Source organism: Schistocerca cancellata, chromosome 3 (genome assembly GCF_023864275.1).
Source record: "Schistocerca cancellata isolate TAMUIC-IGC-003103 chromosome 3, iqSchCanc2.1, whole genome shotgun sequence".
In the NCBI taxonomy this organism is placed as follows: domain Eukaryota; kingdom Metazoa; phylum Arthropoda; class Insecta; order Orthoptera; family Acrididae; genus Schistocerca; species Schistocerca cancellata.
This window is the reverse complement of record NC_064628.1, coordinates 16,887,256-16,909,153: the sequence shown is the minus strand read 5'-3', so window position 1 is coordinate 16,909,153 and position 21,898 is coordinate 16,887,256. Positions and strand designations below refer to the sequence as shown.

Below are 21,898 nucleotides of genomic sequence, written 5' to 3'. Positions count from 1 at the left end.
GAGCCACTGTCAACATCCAGGGAACCCACCTGGCACAAACCTTTTTTAACGTCAACACTTTCAGTATTCTGCAAACACTTCCTTCCCATATCCCAACATAGCGTGACAGTTCGTTCACTGTGATGCGTCTGTCAGCAGTCACCAATTCGTTAATACTCTGCACATTGTCTGGCGTGTGTGCAGCACGAGGCCTGCCGCTTCGAGGACAATCCTCAATATTGCCGTGCCCGCTTTCATCACGTAACCCGCTGGCCCACCGACTAACTGTACTGCGATCGACAACAGCATCTCCGTACATCTTTTTCAACCTCTTGTGGATGTTTCCCACTGTCTCGCTTTCACAGCACAGGAATTCTATGACAGCACGTTGCTTCTGACGAACGTCAAGTGTAGCAGCCATCTTGAAGACATGCTGTGGCAGCGCCACTCACGGGAACAGGTTGAACTAAGTTTGTAAACAAGCGGGAAGGGTGTATCTGCACACTGTAAAACTTTCACACATGCAGAATGAAAACTGTATTTTTACAAAAATAGTGTGCATTTCTTTTGGAGTGACACTCGTATTTATAGTGACAAGCAAAAGCATTAGGTCTGCCAAATTTAAAATGAACCTGGCAGCGAACTAATATCGACAAGAGTAATCGGTGTCGTATTAACAATCTGATTTTTCTACCGACCACAAGATTCAGACACATCGTTCGTAGAGGCATTCAAAGATAGCTTGATTGCAGTAGCACATAAATTACCCTGAGCATACAGTAGCAGTAGATGGTGACTTTCATCCTGTTAGTATTGACTGTGTTATTTGAAATAAGGAAAAACAGTTTCGCGAAGTAATACTGATAATATTTTTTGACAACTACCTTAAATAACTAGTCTGAAAAGTCACACGTAAAAAAAATATTTTGTGCCATGTATTTACAAATTGCCTCGATCTTTCCTATAGATTATCGATCATGGGTTATTACGGGAACAATGGTCATCAAATGCAAAATGTTCATGGAGATAGTAAGGAGAGTAACCGTGTTTGGTCGAACTAAGGGCAAGTCACCATCACTTTGTAGAAAGGACAAACTGAGAACGTTCTGTCCAAACGTAGTAAACGCATACAATTGTGCTTAAAGCTGAAAGATGTGAAAACTGCGATCAGGATATGTAAGGTAATATACATGAAATAAGACGGCAAAGGCCCAGCGTGATTTGTTGATACCATTAGTAGAATGTTGCAATAACAGGTAATATTGCTCTCTACTTACAAAAGAGACTACAAGCGAAACTGTTAATAGCAACATGTACATCCGTGAGATGAACCATGCGCGAGTCCTTCAATAATTTTCATTGTCAGATTCTGGCGAAAAATATAAATAGATCTGATCATACGTTAAAAATGTGCCTAAACGCTCCATCACATCTCTAGTTCAGCTGCCAGGTGTTGAAATTCAAGATAGCAGACAGAAAGAAGAAATATTAAGTTTCGCATAAAAACTTTGCCCGTCGCACACAGATTTACATATGGGAGACTTAATATTAGCACCACCGGGAATGAAAATCGGTAAGTAGTAGTTAAATCGAACTAGGCATCAGACCCTGACAGAATTCTAGGTAGTTTTTACACCTGGAAAACAGTGCAGGTCACTTCTATTTAGAAAAAGAGTAGAAGGGTGGATGTACTAGGTTATACGTAAATACTTTTGAGGTCTGTGATTTGCAGGATTCTAAGGCATATTGTAATCTCAAAAACAGTGACATTCCTGGAGGAATACAAGCTTCATTCGATGAATTAATAGAAGGTGATGAAAAACAAATCGTGTGAGACACAGCTTACTTTGATCATACACGACGCTTAGTAAGCCACAGATGTAGACAAACAGGTGGACACCACTTAGCTATAATTCCAAAAGGCTTTCGGCACATCGTCGAACAACCAAGAAATGATACAGGCTCGAGGAATATCAGACTAATTAAACCTAGTGAGTAATACTAGACGCCGAATGTTCCACAGAAACTAAACTAATATGGAAGGTCCTCTAATATTCTCAGAACATACAAGCGACTTATTACACAGGATCAACAACAATATAAAATTATTCCTCGACTGTGCTCTTGTGTACAAAAAAGTATCATCGTTGGAGGATGGTAAGGAACTGCAAAAAGACTTTGAGAAGATTTCCACTTGATGTACTAAAGGCAACTCTGTTGAAATGTGGATAAATGAATTATTTGCTTATAAGAAACGGAAAATGCCCCATAGGGTTGGATTGTAAGTTTAGTTTATGAAGATCGTGAGCACTGCCGGAAAGAAATTAGTAAACTCGGAACTTTGAGCCGAGGACGGCACTTGAGAGATAGTAGATGTACTGATAAAGGTTTCAGCTTCGTCCGTCAACACATAACGTACTGGCATAGTCACCACACCAGCATCTGTGTCTGCCCTTCAGTAGGGAACAACCACAGCCGGAGGGCTCCGTGTAACGCAAAGGTGTGAAGCAAGCCACGGCGCGGAGGCGCACTCGTGCATTGTACCATTTTCAAGAAGGTACGTCGAACAGATGTGCAGAACTATAGACCTATATCTCTAACGTCGATCAGTTGTAGAATTTTGGAACACGTATTGTGTTCGAGAATAATGACTTTTCTGGAGACTAGAAATCTACTCTGTAGGAATCAGCATGGGTTTCGAAAAAGACAGTCGTGTGAAACCCAGTTCGCGCTATTCGTCCACGAGACTCAGAGGGCCATAGACACGGGTTCACAGGTAGATGCCGTGTTTCTTGACTTCAGCAAGGCGTTCGATACAGTTCCCCACAGTCGTTTAATGAACAAAGTAAGAGCATATGGACTATCAGACCAATTGTGTGATTGGATTGAGGAGTTCCTAGATAACAGGACGCAGCATGTCATTCTCAATGGAGAGTAGTCTTCCGAAGTAAGAGTGATTTCACGTGTGCCGCAGGGGAGTGTCATAGGACCGTTGCTATTCACAATCTACATAAATGACCTGGTGGTTGACATCGGAAGTTCACTGAGGCTTTTTGCAGATGATGCTGTGGTGTATCGAGAGGTTGTAACAATGGAAAATTGTACTGAAATGCAGGAGGATCTGCAGCGAATTGACGCATGGTGCAGGGAATGGCAATTGAATCTCAATGTAGACAAGTGTAATGTGCTGCGAATACACAGAAAGATAGATCCTTTATCATTTAGCTACAAAATAGCAGGTCAGCAACTGGAAGCAGTTAATACCATAAATTATCTGGGAGTACGCATTAGGAGTGATTTAAAATGGAATGCTCATATAATGTTGATTGTCGGTAAAGCAGATGCCAGACTGAGATTCATTGGAAGAATCCTAAGGAAATGCAATCCGAAGACAAAGGAAGTAGGTTACAGTACGCTTGTTCGCCCACTGCTTGAATACTGCTCAGCAGTGTCAGATCCGTACCAGATAGGGTTGATACAAGACATAGAGAAGATACAACGGAGAGCAGCGCGCTTCGTTACAGGATCATTTAGTAATCGCGAAAGCGTTACGGAGATGATAGATAAACTCCAGTGGAAGACTCTGCAGGAGAGACGCTCAGTAGCTCGGTACGGGCTTTTGTCAAAGTTTCGAGAACATACCTTCACCGAAGAGTCAAGCAGTATATTGCTCCCTCCTACGTATATCTCGCGAAGAGACCATGAGGATAAAATCAGAGAGATTAGAGCCCACACAGAGGCATACCGACAATCCTTCTTTCCACGAACAATACGAGACTGGAATAGAAGGGAGAACCGATAGAGGTACTCAAGGTACCCTCTGCCACACACCGTCAGGTGGCTTGCGGAGTATGGATGTAGAAATTAAGAGAGTCTGAAAGGCGTCGAATTGTGGCCTTCTGAATGTCGCGATGGTCCTTTCGGAGAACTGCCATACAAGCTGAACGTGCTGCGTGAGCACCTGCGGGCTAGCACCTGGACGTCCACGCACCCCAAACGCCCGCTACGATGGTCGTATTGCAAGGGCGGCAGTGGCGGATCGTACGGCTGCCACAGCACAGATACGAGGGCCTGTGAGCCCAGCCGTGTCAGTACGAACTTTAGCGAACCGGCTGCTGACAGTGGCACCACGGCTGCACGCGTCTCCAGTCTGCCTTCCGCTCGCGCCACAGCGTCGACGTGGACGGCTAGACTGGTGCCGTCAGAGGCTCTCTCTGAAGACGGAATGGCTTCACAGTTGTAAATCTATTTGACATTGAATCCAAAAACTTTTGTCATAGGTCATACTGGAGTTTTGACGATACGTCCAAAAAGGGAGCAGCAAGCTGATCCGTGTTTGAGTTTCTTCGTTTCGATTCAGTGCATCCCAGAGGTGTGACATCGCATTTTGAGCCATTTTCTAGCTTGACCACTCCGCAAGTTTGATTTTTTATCTGAAAATAATTTCTTTTTTCAAGTGACCTGAAACACGTTATGAAAAGCTGTCCTACTGAAATATTCATTTAGTGGCTTACTCTTTCTCCCATGTGAATCTGTATTCTTTTCTGAAATATCATGTACAAGAAAAGATCCATTTTTTTTCTATTTGGCATAGAGGACCATGTCGCGGCCACCGCCGTAGCTGACGGCCGCTACCCAGTACTTTTTGTTATACCTTTGATTTTTGGTTGACGTATATACTGCACACCATCAGAAGAAGATAAATTAAATTTACTTTCATCACTCCATAAAACCTCAGACATAACCTGTAGCATTCCAAGTTTTATGTTTCTCTGTAATTTTTATTCTGGCCTTACTATTTTTTTAATTTCTGAGTGCTTTACGAGATGATTCTGTACCATTTAAATCACCTGATACGAGACAAATTTTTACGGTGGAGAAATGTATGTTCAGTCTGTGATGCTTTTCCAGATTACCTCTTCATTTCTCGACCTGATTTTCCTGGATCAGCAGCTGACTGATAAAATCATTCTGACTTCCCTCCATGTTGTTTTCCCAGGGCGACCTGACCTTAGCTTATTGGAAACTGTCCATTCCAGTTTTTGACATCGACTCTGCACATTTATTAGTTGTTTCGTTATGGCATAACCTCTAGTAAAGCTAGACTGCGAATTGCCTTTCTTCAGTGGATGCAAAACGGCCTGTCGCACATCGGCCCGGTATTCTTTTCTTTTGGCAGGCTTCAAGTCGTCTGTACAAATAAACAAACACTGTCTGAATCCCTAAGTACCAGTGGTTAATGGATATTGTTCAATCAAAGTAAATTACAAAATAGTATTGAGCTGAAGGAATTTACTCTTACAGTGTCATTGTATGACGCTGCTTGTTTACTGGATACGTAACGACAGTGGTGAAGCTCTTGATGGAGTTACACAGTCATATGCTTTGCATTGTTGTGAGTACATGCCAGCAGTACTGACAACGTAACACCGCAACTACAAAATACACTCCTGGAAATTGAAATAACAACACCGTGAATTCATTGTCCCAGGAAGGGGAAACTTTATTGACACATTCCTGGGGTCAGATACATCACATGATCACACTGACAGAACCACAGGCACATAGACACAGGCAACAGAGCATGCACAATGTCGGCACTAGTACAGTGTATATCCACCTTTCGCAGCAATGCAGGCTGCTATTCTCCCATGGAGACGATCGTAGAGATGCTGGATGTAGTCCTGTGGAACGGCTTGCCATGCCATTTCCACCTGGCGCCTCAGTTGGACCAGCGTCCGTGCTGGACGTGCAGACCGCGTGCGACGACGCTTCATCCAGTCCCAAACATGCTCAATGGGGGACAGATCCGGAGACCTTGCTGGCCAGGGTAGTTGACTTACACCTTCTAGAGCACGTTGGGTGGCACGGGATACATGCGGACGTGCATTGTCCTGTTGGAACAGCAAGTTCCCTTGCCGGTCTAGGAATGGTAGAACGATGGGTTCGATGACGGTTTGGATGTACCGTGCACTATTCAGTGTCCCCTCGACGATCACCAGTGGTGTACGGCCAGTGTAGGAGATCGCTCCCCACACCATGATGCCGGGTGTTGGCCCTGTGTGCCTCGGTCGTATGCAGTCCTGATTGTGGCGCTCACCTGCACGGCGCCAAACACGCATACGACCATCATTGGCACCAAGGCAGAAGCGACTCTCATCGCTGAAGACGACACGTCTCCATTCGTCCCTCCATTCACGCCTGTCGCGACACCACTGGAGGCGGGCTGCACGATGTTGGGGCGTGAGCGGAAGACGGCCTAACCGTGTGCGGGACCGTAGCCCAGCTTCATGGAGACGGTTGCGAATGGTCCTCGCCGATACCCCAGGAGCAACAGTGTCCCTAATTTGCTGGGAAGTGGCGGTGCGGTCTCCTACGGCACTGCGTAGGATCCTACGGTCTTGGCGTGCATCCGTGCGTCGCTGCGGTCCGGTCCCAGGTCGACGGGCACGTGCACCTTCCGCCGACCACTGGCGACAACATCGATGTACTGTGGAGACCTCACGCCCCACGTGTTGAGCAATTCGGCGGTACGCCCACCCGGCCTCCCGCATGCTCACTATACGCCCTCGCTCAAAGTCCGTCAACTGCACATACGGTTCACGTCCACGCTCTCGCGGCATGCTACCAGTGTTAAAGACTGCGATGGAGCTCCGTATGCCACGGCAAACTGGCTGACACTGACGGCGGCGGTGCACAAATGCTGCGCAGCTAGCGCCATTCGACGGCCAACACCGCGGTTCCTGGTGTGTCCGCTGTGCCGTGCGTGTGATCATTGCTTGTACAGCCCTCTCGCAGTGTCCGGAGCAAGTATGGTGGGTCTGACACACCGGTGTCAATGTGTTCTTTTTTCCATTTCCAGGAGTGTACTTTCGAGCGCTACTGTATATGAGACAAACGAAATAACGTAAACTTGAGGACGAATATTACAATTTATATTTTAAAGTTGGCAGGTGCTGACGTGTGTGAAAATTACCGACTCTCCGTTTAGTAAGCTATGGTCGTAAAATAATGACAGGAATTATTTATGAGAGAATGGAAAAAAAACTGGTAGAAGCCAATCTCGGGGAAGTTCTGTTTACGTACCGGAGGAATGTAGGAGCACTTGATGCATATTGAGCCAACGACTTATATTAGAAGATAGACTGACGAAAGTCTAAACCATTTGTAATCTAGGGAAAGCTTTTGATAATGTTGACTGGAATACTCTCTTTGAAATGCTGAATCTAACATGTGTCAAATACAGGGAACGGAAAGTTATCTACAACTTGTACAATAATCAGACCCCAGTCGCAAGAATCTAAGGATATGAAAGCGAAGCTTTCATTGACAATGGTGTGGGACGGGGTTGTAGTCTGTCGGCAGTACCCTTCAGTATGTGCATTGGCAAAGCAATGAGGGGAACCAAGGGGAAACTTGCAAAAGAAATTAAAGTTCAAGGAGAAAAAATAAAATATTTACGGTTTGTCGGTGAGATAGTGGTTTTGGGACTTAAAACACAAATCGAACGTAATTGATAGTGTCTATAAAAGTGGGTGTAAGATGAACATCAACCAATGTAAAACAAATGTCATGGACTGTAGTCAAATTAAGTCAAGTGATACTTAGGGTGTTAGCTTAGGAAATAAAACTCTAAAAGCAGGAGGTGGCTGATGGCTGAAGTAGAAACAGTACAAAATTCAGACTACCTACTGCAAGAAATAAATTTCTGAAAAAAAAAGAATATGTTAACATCTATTGTAGATTTAAGTGTTAGGAACTTTTTTCTGAGGTTATTTGTACGGGTGGAAACAGGGGAGGGGTGGAGGGGTGGGGAAACAGGAAAGCTGTAGAGGGAGACCGAAGCTCGAATACAGTAAACAGATCTAAATAATTCTTGTAGTTGGCAGTTATGCTGAGATGGAGATGCTTACACGGGGCAGATTACTGTGGAGAGCTGCATCAATCCGTTCTTACGACTGAGGAACACAACTGTAACAGCTAAGAAACAATACAGAACGTAAAGTTAGATTATTACAAGGACAAGTCCCCAGCGGTGGGATCGGATATAGTGATGTAGGTTGAGGTCCAACAAATCACACCCTCCAGCCGTTCACATTGGTGGGACCTACTTTGCAAGTAATCGCCAAAAATATTCAGAATTTCATGCAGTGCTTTGTATCTATGAAAAATAGCATCAATGTACAGACTCGTTGCACTGTGTTATGATTAAGGTACTAACTTCACATGCAAATGTTGTGGGCCCGAATCTAGTCACGAGCTCAAATTTCTAAAACTGTATAAATATAATTGGTTTAATTGTAATTTTTTCTATTCCTTTCCCACGTAATATTAGTCGTCGTATGAGATACATCATTGGTTCTCACTTCTCTTCGTATCAGTCTTTTTCCACTTGGATTCTTTGTTGATACGATTCTGGTTATTGTAATGTGTTAGCTTCAATTTAATTTCTTCCATTTTACTACTTTACATGTCCATTCATGTTATTGTATTCATTGTCTCTATTTCTCATTTTGCTTGAATATCGTTGTACTTATAATCCCTGCTTTAGCTCAAACCATAATAGGTGTTATTTTATCCCCAATAAGAATTTATGTTTTGAATGTTTGTATGATGATTGTCATAAAAAAAAGATGTACATCTTCTATCGAAAAATACGTTCTTGACACGACTGCACAGTCAATATACACATATTATTAGGTCTTTTGATTTTCAACCCACAGATCGACATTTTAAAATGTTTCAACATCATGATACATAAATAAAAATAATTAAATTCACATATACAAATAATCCAAGTGGAAAAAGAATGAAAGGAAGAAGAAATAAGAGCAATGAGTAAGTTAATATGTTGAGTAAAATGCTTAGTTAGCAGTTTTATGAGGAAAGTATTGCAAAAATGCCTTACGAAGTGCAAAATCGTATGTTCCTCACGAATGTACCTTCCGAAGGTACTACATATATAGGCTTTACATCTCTAATACTCTCCGAGCTATTATTTGGACTGTGTCCACAGCACATGCGCAACACGGGTTCTGATTATCCGTGACAGGTAACACATCGTAGCCGTAGTTGTTGTGCTCCGAAGCATTCTCTGTGTATTACTAGCTGTTGATTACAGGTGTAGTTCTTCGACGGGCATTGACTACTATTTCAGCTCACATGGGTATGGAAAGACGTTTGTGGTATTGACGGGAATCGATATTCTAAGAGGAGAGATCTACTCTGTTAACGACGATTAAAAAGTGAGCCTTTCTTTGAGGGCTACCTTCATTTGTGGAGGAAAAGCTAATCGTAGCACGTAATCGTACACGTCTTGTCCTTACACGGTGTGTAGCTTGTACGGATGACAAGTTATATCAGCGTGGAGAATGCCGCGAAAACGCTCTCGGAAGAAAGTAGTCCTAGTTCGTTGCTTTCAATCGGAGGCCGTGAGCTTCGTCAAACGAAAGAGGATGCAGCCTCCGTATTAAGTCGAGCATCAACACTTTTGTCGTCACAGTAAAGAAAATTTAGCTTGCATCCATACTAATTCCAGTAACCACAAGGAGTACCTTGGAAGTCTTTATACTGCGACAATCTTTACATTGATCAGACCGTTGCTGGTTTCCTTAAGAACTGCAAGAATGTTGGTAGAATTGATTTTTCTCATTTTTGCTGATCCTAAAATTGTCATGGAGTATGAGAACGGAGTTTTTTCGCGAGGAAAGTCTTGAATAAAATCTTCTCTGTCTTCTTGCAACGTCATTTCTTAGTAAAACCTCGAACTTTCGACGATTACCATCATCGACTTCGTCGTGAGTAGCTGAATGTCGCGACCGCAGCTGTGGTGGACTTATATAGCTTGTGATTGGTCAACCTACGTCGTTTTGCTATCATAGATGGTCTCAGACTTTGTGCTGGAGGCACCACCACTGCTTTAAGAGCGTACGAAAGTCGGCGAATGTGTCTGTTTCATCTCTATATCACTGGACTCGCATTCGGGAGGACGACGGTTCAATCCCGTCTCCGGCCATCCTGATTTAGGTTTTCCGTGATTTCCCTAAATCGCTTCAGGCAAATGCCGGGATGGTTCCTTTGAAAGGGCACGGCCGATTTCCTTCCCCATCCTTCCCTCACCCGAGCTTGCGCTCCGTCTCTAATGACCTCGTTGTTGACGGGACGTTAAACACTAATATCCTCCTCCTCCTCCATCTCTATATCGACAGCTCGCTTCCACGCACTTTTCGCTGTAGGATGTAATAAACCAGGCACGTTCTTGGGAAGACGGTGAATAAGATCTGTTTTTCAACTATCCGACTTCTGTGTTCTGCTTAGGACAGTCTCTTCCTGAGATTTACAATATCCTTCCCAAATGCTGCACGCCAGGCCATCCATATCGCTTCTGACGGCTCTGCAGGTCGTCAACCGGGCATTAAAAATAGAGAATTGAAGGAATTAGGACGTGCTGACTAGAGTCTCACGAATAAACGCAAAGTTTTCTTTTGCTAAACAAAAATTTTGTCCCAAACATCTACGTACCGACATTTTGTTATTAAGGAGGTTGCATAAATTATAATGTGCGAGGACCACTTCAACAAGGACAGCAGTTATACTTTTCCGGTTGGTGGAAGTGAGGCCTCCACGGAGATAAGGTCCAGAGAAATTCTCAGAACTGTTTACGTCCCTAAAGCAGCAGACGGTTCAATCCCGTCTCCAGGCATTCCGACTTAGGTTTTCCGTGATTTCCCTAAATCCTTTCAGGCAAATGCCGGGATGGTTCCTTTGAAAGGGCACGGCCGATTTCCTTCCCCATCCTTCCCTAACGCCGGACAGTGTGGCCACGAGATTAAAGGCGCTTCAGTCTGGAACCGCGAGACCGCTACGGTCGCAGGTTCGAATCCTGCCTCGGGCATGGATGTGTGTGATGTCCTTAGGTCAGTTAGGTTTAAGTAGTTCTAAGTTCTAGGGGACTGATGACCTCAGATGTTAAGTCCCATAGTGCTCAGAGCCATTTGAACCATTTGAACCTTCCCTACCCCGAGCTTGTGCTCCGTCTCTAATGACCTCGTTGTCGACGGGACGTTAAAAAACACTAACCTCACCTAAAGCAGCACTGGCGCCATGAATGCAGACATTAACACCACCATGGCACTACGGTGACGTAAGCCTGTCAGCGAGCAGTCGTTCATAGCCTGTATGAATCTGCCACTGCAGCAGCCATAACAGCCAGTTGCTCCTGACGAAGGGCACAGTGGTAACTGTCGAAAGCTTGAAGTTTTAGCGAGAACTGAGGCTGAAAGAAGTCCGAGAATGTTTTATTCGTTGTTAACGTGAAGTGTCAGGCGGCGGCGTTGGAGTTGCAGCGGTAGCTGTGACGCTTGGCTTTTGGTGTGCTGCAGTTCTGGTCGGCGTACGTGCCGTGCGGTTCCCAGTACCTGGACTCGGTGCAGCTGACGCTGGAGCAGATCGACGTGATCCGCCGCCTCGTCGACAAGTACCCGGCGCACATGCAGCTCGTCACCACCGCGCAAGGTAAGTGTCAGGCAGGACTGCTGATAAAATATCGGTATATGAATATTTTTTTCAAAAAGTATTAGTTCGTATCGGCGGAATTTTTGTCACTGATTATACAGGGTGGAGAAAAATTGTCACGAAATTTTAACCCTGGATAGCTGAATCCAGTAGGAACCAGAATTACTAATGTTGTGTAGGTCGGCAACGCAAATTTTTAAACTACAGAAACGCTCCGATTGGCCTCGGGACTTCCGTGTTGCCGGATGCTTTGGACAACGCTAGGTGGTTGCGCGACATCCTTCCGCTCTGGGGGCCTGGGAGGCGAACCGAGCCCACTATACGCCCTCGCTCAAAGTCCGTCAACTGCACATACGGTTCACGTCCACGCTGTCGCGGCATGCTACCAGTGTTAAAGACTGCGATGGAGCTCCGTATGCCACGGCAAACTGGCTGACACTGACGGCGGCGGTGCACAAATGCTGCGCAGCTAGCGCCATTCGACGGCCAACACCGCGGTTCCTGGTGTGTCCGCTGTGCCGTGCGTGTGATCATTGCTTGTACAGCCCTCTCGCAGTGTCCGGAGCAAGTATGGTGGGTCTGACACACCGGTGTCAATGTGTTCTTTTTTCCATTTCCAGGAGTGTATGTAGTGGGTGGACTATGTGCGGAACTTGTGTCCTCCAGCGCATTAATTCTACTAAATGAGAAAAAGTAATGATTGGTAACTTATATTATCAATATTAGAGTCTTACAAAATTGTGATAATCGTAATGCTCTTTTGAGAATGATTTGGTTTCGTGGCTGACACAGAATCGAATTGTTTAGTTTTTACCGCTCAGAAAATTTTATTTTACCTCTCCGGTGGTAATTACCACAGGTGGGAACCAGTGATGTAGACAGATCGTCCGCCCCGTTCTGTCACATCGGACTATCTCGTGTTCGTTGATATGCAGTCCAGTGAGAGGGCTCCGCTGCGCATTGCCACAGCGGCGACCTCATTAAATTACGCGCTCGTGTTGATGGTTGCCAGGTAATAAACATTGCCTTCACTAAGCACCGTTAATGGGAGTTGAAAACTTGGAGAAATGTTCGGTCCACTCATACGTGTCTATTATCTGTTATGTCTTGTGCTCTTCCGAAACCCTAGAGGAGGTTGTGAGTAACACTGTACCTTAACCAGGAAGTGTGTGGCAGAAAGTGTGTGGTGGAGCTTGCTTGAGCCACACGCTATGGATTGTTTCAGGAAAAAATACGTTCGGCTACCAAGGGCACGCTGTCTTAAGACTTGCAGCCTGATAACAGCTGTGTTCCACATCGAGAATCGTATCCAGACCAAAGCAGCTAACATACGAGCATTACTTCTGAAAGGAGGTGACGTGTGTTCGATTCCAGGACGTGCAATCTCTCTTAAACTGCTGTAAACGTTTCGTCACACTGAATACCACTATTCGCATTTAATTTTCATGCTCGCGTGTACATACGTAATCAGGATTTAATACTAGGGCAGCTTAGTTACATTTTCATTTACAAACTGTATATGAGTAGTTTGTCCACAGCCCTGATCGGCAATGCAGCGTGTCGACGTCACAGAGACAGTTGAGCTAGTACAGCACTCCTCCACCATACGTGGCAGCAGGGCCGACAACTTAACCGTAACCGGCGAGGGCTCGTTGCGTCGGCTCGCAGTTACCTCCACATTGCCTCCTGGGCGCTTCGTGTGAGCTTTTAACGGCGCTCCTTTTGGTGGGCCCCGCCCCGTTAACGGGCAGCCCGCTGCAATAATTTTCAAGTATGAAGTAAAGCGTCGTCCCGACCACGCACTTACGCTGAAAGGCAATTCTGTCAGACATCTCATCTGTTTAAGGGCGGTGCTACGCTGGGGCTCGCAGCAGCTCTGCCGATAGACCGCACCCCCTGCAACAGGGAAGCTACCTGGCGTTCTGTTCTCGTGTAACGAAACGGCTTTAAAAGCCGTACTCACAGATTTAAATCAGTCAGACGAGGGATCCACAAGGTATATCATTACATTCTTCCGATTTTAAAGCACTGTATCTTCTGCCTAAATTACGAAAACTTCAGGTATATTTTAATTCACGCAAAAGACTGCGAAGTTTCTATTTTCAAACTAATCATCCACTTTGTATAATGGTTTATCTTTTACAAGTCTGCTCAACGTACAAAAGTTAGTGGTACTTTTTACAATTGAGTTTAAGATTGCAGATTTCATTTAGTTTTCAAAAACGTTCAGTGTACCCTCCACGGGACGTACGACACAAGCCACATGGTTAGAGGCGACATGTCACGAATCGCGCGGCCCCTCCCGCCGGAGGTTCGAGTCCTCCCTCGGATATGGGTGTCTGTGTTCTCCTTACCGTAAGTTACACTACTGGGCATTAAAATTGCTACACCACGAAGATAAGGTGCTACAGACGCGACATTTAGCCGACGGTAAGAAGGTGCTGTGATATGTAAATGATTAACTTTTCAGAGCATTCACACAAGGCTGGCGCCGGTGGCGACACTTACAACGTGCTGACATGAGGAAAGTTTCGAACCGATTTCTCATACACAAACAGCAGTTGACCGACGGTGCCTCGTGAAACGTTGTTGTGATGCCTCGTGTAAGGAGGAGAAAAGCGTACCGTCAATTTTCCGACTTTGATAAAGGTCGGATTGTAGCCTATCGCGATTGCGGTTTATCGCATTGCGACATTGCTACTCGCGTTGGTCGAGATCCAATGACTGTTCGCAGAATATGGAATCGGTGGGTTCAGGAGGGTAATACGGAACGCCGTGCTGCATCCCAACGGCCTCGTATCACTAGCAGGCGAGATGACAGGCATCTTATCAGCATGGCTGTAATGGAACGTGCAGCCACGTCTCGATCCCTGAGTCAACGGATGGGGACGTTTGCAAGACAACAACCACCTGCACGAACAGTTCGACGACGTTTGCAGCAGCATGGACTGTCGGCTCGGAGACCATGGCTGCGGTTACCCTTGACGCTGCATCACAGACAGGAGCGCCTGCGATGGTGTACTCAACGACGCACCTGGGTGCACGAATGGCAAAACGTCATTTTTTCGCATGAATCCAGGTTCTGTTTACAGCATCATGATAGTCGCATCCGTGTTTGGCGACATCGCGGTGAACGCACATTCGAAGCGTGTACTCATCATCGCCATACTGGCGTATCACCCGGCGTGATGTTTTCGGGTGTCATTGGCTACACGTCTCGGTCACCTCTTGTTCGCATTGACGGCACTTTGAACAGTGGGCGTTACATTTCAGATGTGTTACGACCCGTGGCTCTACCCTTCAATCGATCCCTGCGAAATCCTATATTTCAGCAGGATAATGCACGACCGCATGTTGCAGTTCCTGTACGGGCCTTTCTGGATACAGAAAATGTTCGACTGCTGCCCTGGCCAGCACGTTCTCCAGATCTCTCATCAATTGAAAACGTCTGGTCAATGGTGGACGAGCAACTGGCTCGTCACAATACGCCAGTCACTACTCTTGATGTACTGTGGTATCGTGTTGAAGCTGCATGGGCAGCTGTACCTGTACACGCTATCCAAGCTCTGTTTGACTCAATGGCCTGGCGTATCAAGGCCGTTATTACGGCCAGAGGTGGTTGTTCTAGGTACTGATTTATCAGGATCTATCCACCCAAATTGCGTGAAAATCTAATCACATGTCAGTTCTAGTATATCGTATTTGTCCAATGAATACTCGTTTATCATCTGCATTTCTTCTTGGTGTAGCAACTATAATGGCTAGTAGTGTAGTTTAACTTAATTTATGTGGTATGAAAGTCTAGGAGCCGATGACTTCAGCAGTTTTCTCCGTCAGGAATTCACACATTTGAACGTACGACAAACAGCCAGAAGACATTCATTGCTGTTGGTACACTATCCTATCAAAAGTATCCGGACAACGCTATGTAATGAGGGATAGTGAGACTGATCCGGCAGTATTAAAGGTGGCGTGGTGTGTTGCGTTGTCAGTAGAGAAGCAATAAGAGCGGTATAGGTCGGCCAGAAGAGCCGTGTGGTTTCGAATGTCGACCAGTCACTGGACGCCACCTGAGTAACAGAGACATTTTTACTATATAGAGCTGCCCACGCCGACTGCTGGTGATGGAATAGTGACGTGGAAAGGCAAAGGAAGCACAACGGGGACCGCCGAACACTGCGGAGAGTCGTTGTAAGGAACTGCATGAAATCAGCGGAAGGAATCACCCGTGAGTTCCAAAGTGCTGTCTGCAGTTCGATACGCACAGTGAATGTGCGCAGGGAGTTATCTCCATATAAACCACACATGCTGTAGTCAGTGTTAAGGGACGCTTGAGTTGCAGTAAAGAGCGACGACACTGGACAACGAATGACTGGAAACGAGTCATTTGTAGTCACTAATCACAGTGCAACACAATGGAAGTGGTGTTAAGATTTGGGGAGGTTTTTCTTGGCTAGGGCCGGCCGCGGTGGTCTAGGCGCTCAGTCCGGAACCGCGCGACTGCTACGGTCGCAGGTACGAATCCTGCCTGGGGCATGAATGTTTGTGATGTCCTTAGGTTAGTTAGGTTTAAGTAGTTCTAAGTTCTAGGGGACTGATGACCACAGATGTTAAGTCCCATAGTGCTCAGAGCCATTTGAACCATTTTTTTTCGTGGCTAGGCTCTCATCCTCGTATTGCGATTAAGAAAACCTTACATGAGGAGGAATATGAAAACATTTTACAGCGTTACGTACTGTGTCCAATAGAGAAAATGTTCGGATACGATAATTGTTCTTAATAGCATGACAAGCACCCTGTTGTAAAGTGACAGATGTGAGCCAATGGTTTGTAGACAATAATAATCCTGAAACGGACTGACCTGCGCAGAATTCCGGGTTGAATCCAGTGGAACACGTTTGACAGGGGTTAGAATGTCGACTTCGGCTGCGTACCCCAGCGTTCCGCATCACTACCTTCTTAGGTTTTGGACCTTGAGGAAGAGTTCCTCCCGATATTCAGAATCCTCATCGAAAATTTCTGCAGCAGAGGCAATCAACGTGATCCCCACCGCCTAATTGTGGGCGTTCGAGCTGTCATGGATGGCAGCAAGCAGTAGGCGTTTTGAAAAAAAAAATTATTAGGATGTTATGTACTATGCTATGAGACCACGACGCTGCTGTGTTCCGTTGTATTGTTTATTACAATTAATGTATTCCGGCATGATTGCCATCTTCAGGTTATATCAGGTCGTCTAGATATCCATAGGTGATACAGTCCTTAAGGCTTGTAAATAAAATTTCATTACAATACGTGACGCTGCAGAAGTATTATCACACTCATGAAAAGACATACGAGTTGTTTTTCGTAATCTGACTCTGAATTAATTGTTAACCAAAGAAAGCATGCATGTCTAATCGAGATTCGAGTAGGCATAATGAGACATAAAATATCGAAGTGTTCACCTATATCAGTTTGCAAGGCCGAATGTCCAAACCAGGAAATAAATGACTGGGAACCCCGTGAAGCGTATGTTGCCTGCGAGTAGTAGCCATGACAAGTCTGTAATAAAGTACAAAGCACAGAGTGAAACGCCATGACGTAAAGTTGTCGTCACGGACGTGACGGAGAAACCAGTAGCTATTTGAATCGTTAACTAAGCACAATCAGGTGTCAGATATCAAACATGTTCACCAGTAGCGTGATATTGGAACCTGAAACGACGACACAAATGATTTGTGCCTCGCAGGGATTCGAAACCGGCGTCCTTAACTATTGTCTTATAGGTGCGAATAGACACAAAATATTTGAAAATATTTGTTTCTTCATCAGAAGCGAGCTGCGTCCCTCAGCCTGCAGCAAATTGTGCCACTGGAGACGAGGCAATTGGTCTCTCACTACAATTGCTTGACGTTCAGCGGGGGATTTTCTCTGCTCTTAGACACTAGCTCCCTGTCCTCCTACTGTGGGATCGTTCTCTTCCTGCCTGAGCCAGGAGTTCTGTTGGTAGCGCCTCTTTCGAGGTCATTCCTCCACCACCTCGTTGCAGCGGCATGTCGCACGCCATATCTTCTGCCAGGTTCTCTGACGGAACATCCACCTTCTTCAATACGAGTGACGAATCAATCTCGAGTTGATCTCTCCCAGTAAGCCATTGCAACAGACGGCCTGATGTGTATTTCTGATTGCCTCACTTATACTGATGCCAGGGCAGGAAGTAAACACACAGTACGTACGTCAAAAGAAGAGGCAGGGGCAGAGGCGCGTGCTGCAGCCGCGCCGGCCCACCCCACAGCCAGCTCGCTCTGTTCGGTCTCGTCCCGGCACCGGGCTGTCAACTGTCACCCGCCCAGCTGGCCCACAGCTGGAGAGCCGCGGCCGGCACAGGCCCAGCCCGCGAAGCAGTGCTCACCACACGTTCCGTCTGCCCCACCCACGTCTGTATTATAAACTGACGCAGCTAGAGCTATTTTGCTACAACATGAGCACGCACATCTACTTCTGACGTTTCATTTAAATCCACTCCTGGAAATGGAAAAAAGAACACATTGACACCGGTGTGTCAGACCCACCATACTTGCTCCGGACACTGCGAGAGGGCTGTACAAGCAATGATCACACGCACGGCACAGCGGACACACCAGGAACCGCGGTGTTGGCCGTCGAATGGCGCTAGCTGCGCAGCATTTGTGCACCGCCGCCGTCAGTGTCAGCCAGTTTGCCGTGGCATACGGAGCTCCATCGCAGTCTTTAACACTGGTAGCATGCCGCGACAGCGTGGACGTGAACCGTATGTGCAGTTGACGGACTTTGAGCGAGGGCGTATAGTGGGCATGCGCAAGGCCAGGTGGACGTACCGCCGAATTGCTCAACACGTGGGGCGTAAGGTCTCCACAGTACATCGATGTTGTCGCCAGTGGTCGGCGGAAGGTGCACGTGCCCGTCGACCTGGGACCGGACCGCAGCGACGCACGGATGCACGCCAAGACCGTAGGATCCTACGCAGTGCCGTAGGGGACCGCACCGCCACTTCCCAGCAAATTAGGGACACTGTTGCTCCTGGGGTATCGGCGAGGACCATTCGCAACCGTCTCCATGAAGCTGGGCTACGGTCCCGCACATCGTTAGGCCGTCTTCCGCTCACGCGCCAACATCGTGCAGCCCGCCTCCAGTGGTGTCGCGACAGGCGTGAATGGAGGGACGAATGGAGACGTGTCGTCTTCAGCGATGAGGGTCGCTTCTGCCTTGGTGCCAATGATGGTCGTATGCGTGTTTGGCGCCGTGCAGGTGAGCGCTACAATCAGGACTGCATACGACCGAGGCACACAGGGCCAACACCCGGCATCATGGTGTGGGGAGCGATCTCCTACACTGGCCGTACACCACTGGTGATCGTCGAGGGGACACTGAATAGTGCACGGTACATCCAAACCGTCATCGAACCCATCGTTCTACCATTCCTAGACCGGCAAGGGAACTTGCTGTTCCAACAGGACAATGCACGTCCGCATGTATCCCGTGCCACCCAACGTGCTCTAGAAGGTGTAAGTCAACTACCCTGGCCAGCAAGATCTCCGGATCTGTCCCCCATTGAGCATGTTTGGGACTGGATGAAGCGTCGTCTCACGCGGGCTGCACGTCCAGCACGAACGCTGGTCCAACTGAGGCGCCAGGTGGAAATGGCATGGCAAGCCGTTCCACAGGACTACATCCAGCATCTCTACGATCGTCTCCATGGGAGAATAGCAGCCTGCATTGCTGCGAAAGGTGGATATACACTGTCCTAGTGCCGACATTGTGCATGCTCTGTTGCCTGTGTCTATGTGCCTGTGGTTCTGTCAATGTGATCATGTGATGTATCTGACCCCAGGAATGTGTCAATAAAGTTTCCCCTTCCTGGGACAATGAATTCACGGTGTTATTATTTCAATTTCCAGGAGTGTATTTAACGAAAAATTAGTTAAATAATACACTCACGATAAATGTAGCAACTACAACAGATTTCAACTGCCTAGCTATCGCATGGTGCAGGAAACTATTCTTTCCTGTAAGCGCCTTGCATTAGATCTCGCCTGAATAAAATATGTGTTCTACCAAGATAACTAGGCAGATTGTTAAAGTAAACAATTTTGGTGGCAACTTTGTCAAATAATTGTGCATATGTAGTATATCATTCAAATTTATAGCACTTCTAGAGTGTACTCGATGTTTCTGAAACAATAAGCGCTGCACGACGCAAATTACGTTCTGCTGAGGCACTTCATTTATATCACAATAATACACAATTACACTGTAATTCACAGTTAAGAGCGTAAAGGATACACACAACCACTTCAGTTTCTCGACCATTCCATTTGGATATAAACCTCGAGAAAGACTAATATGAAAATCTTTATGTTTTGAGTTCTTACTTCCCTTATGTTGTTACAATCGTAAGATCATCCTTTGTGGCAACAAAAATTGTTTGCATTCAGAGGAGAAAGACGGTAGCTGAAATATCTTGAAAATAACGTCCCGCAGTGAAAAACCATTTGTTTAAATATTGTGTCTCCAACTCGTCCCCCTGCCCCTTACCACCTCCAACCTTAAACGGAGAAAAAATAAAAACATCGCCAGCACTCTCTCCCCTAATACGCAATACTACAAAATCTGCTCCCTTGCTTCAACGTTACAAATATCCACCTTCAGTCCCATCAGGTAATGATCGCACAGTGCTGAGCATTATTCCAGAAGAGAATTTGAAGCCATTTTGACTATTTTTCGACCGTGACTGTCTCAAGAAATATGTAAAAGTTTTTCTTTCTTAAGTGTACCGCTACCAGTCACAAACTTTGTCACCTATTCTATTACTTATTTATTTAACGACATGTTTCGAGGGTTATACCTCATCTTCAGGCTAAATGGCATTACAAAAACCACTGTACAATAAGGTCATACTGATGTTACATAGTCTCTTCGTAAATTCTGTGGTCATCTTTGTTCTTCTGGCGTGGCAGTCTCGTTGTGATACGTTGCGGTGTTTCCATTTCCGTGACTCTCTTGATCACTGTTCACAAATTGTCACTAACATACCAGTAACCTGGAAAGGTCACAAACAGTTCTGCAGTGCACTCCACTGAGGTCTAGAGGTAACAATACTGCAGCTCTGCTACTGACAACATACAAATCTGTTAATGAAAGCGTATCACTAAATACTCTGTTAACCTTTTTTTATCCTGAAACTCACGGCCATATTGTCGTATTTATGTTGTAGTCCAGTAAAGCTACTTGAGTATTACAAAAGACTTCACATTTCATTAAAATAGCTATCCGTTGTGTGATGTTATGAGGAGACATCAGTTGTATTAGTGTAGTGCATATCAATAGCGTTTCCCGTTAGGTTGGAATGGAAATGAAGTTCCATGCTTCTTGACAGAGCGTAGGGGAACGATGCGGGAGACCCGCACCGCCCTACTAGGCAAGGTCGTAATGGAGGTGGTTTGCCGTTGCCTTCCTCCGACCGTAATGGGGATGAATTATGATGATGAAAGGCGACACAGCAATTCCCAGTCACCTCGGGGCAGGCGAAAATTCCTGACCCCGCCGGGAATCGAACGTGGGACCCTGAGCACGGGAAGCGAGAACGCTACCGCTAGACCACGAGCTGCGGACTCCCGTTAGGTTACTGAACAAAACAGACACAAATATCGGAGAAACTGTCTACAACATATTCAACTTTGATATCGGAAACCACTTGAGATGCGCAGGTAGTTTTGTGATCCCACTTATGTAGCGACTTGCTACTTCCGAGTAAAGCCCTGTTTACAGTTGATTCATAAGGGGCAAGAAAGATAAACACATGTGGGTGTCAGATTAGAAGATGTGCGGTTGGCGTGTTTGCCAACAAAGCTCCCGGTGCAGTCTTCCAGGTTGCGTTTCTTACTCTGCGACTGCAAGGCATTCCATTTGTTGGCAACAAATGTCTACTGCGAAGGACACATCCCCGTGAGGTAGATTGTAACACAAAACACCTTATTTGTGCTATCAGATTTATATCAGTAACAATTTATTTTATGGACTTATCAGGGTCATCGTTTGAGATAACATTTGTTATGGATTACCACCATACGGTACTTCAAATCGCATTTAGGCTGCACTGATTTAGGTTTACAGTGACTTCCTTAAATCTGCTACAGCAAATGGCAGACTCAAACCTTTGAAAGGGCACGACGACTTCCAGCCCCATCCTTCCCAGTTCGAGATTCTGCTTGGCATATAATTTCGTTTTCCACGAGACGTTTTACCGAAATCCTCCGTCCTTCCTTTAAACCACAATATGACTACTGAAGGCAAGTGTTGCACGAAGGTTAATTGGTCTCCACACTTGCCGGTTACTGGATACACTGTCATTGACAATAGTAATAGATCGCAGAAACATCCTTCATCA

At 45.9% G+C, this 21,898-nt stretch overlaps 1 protein-coding gene across 1 annotated transcript in view; it reads left to right on the top strand.

Annotated features, from left to right (window-relative positions):
* LOC126175362 (dipeptidase 1-like) overlaps nucleotides 1–21,898 on the top strand; it is a 761,174-nt gene that overhangs the window by 117,846 nt on the left and 621,430 nt on the right. Inside the window, exon 3 of the mRNA XM_049922122.1 lies at nucleotides 11,361–11,493. Coding sequence (XP_049778079.1) covers nucleotides 11,361–11,493 — 133 coding nt within the window. The remainder of the gene's footprint in view (nucleotides 1–11,360; nucleotides 11,494–21,898) is intronic.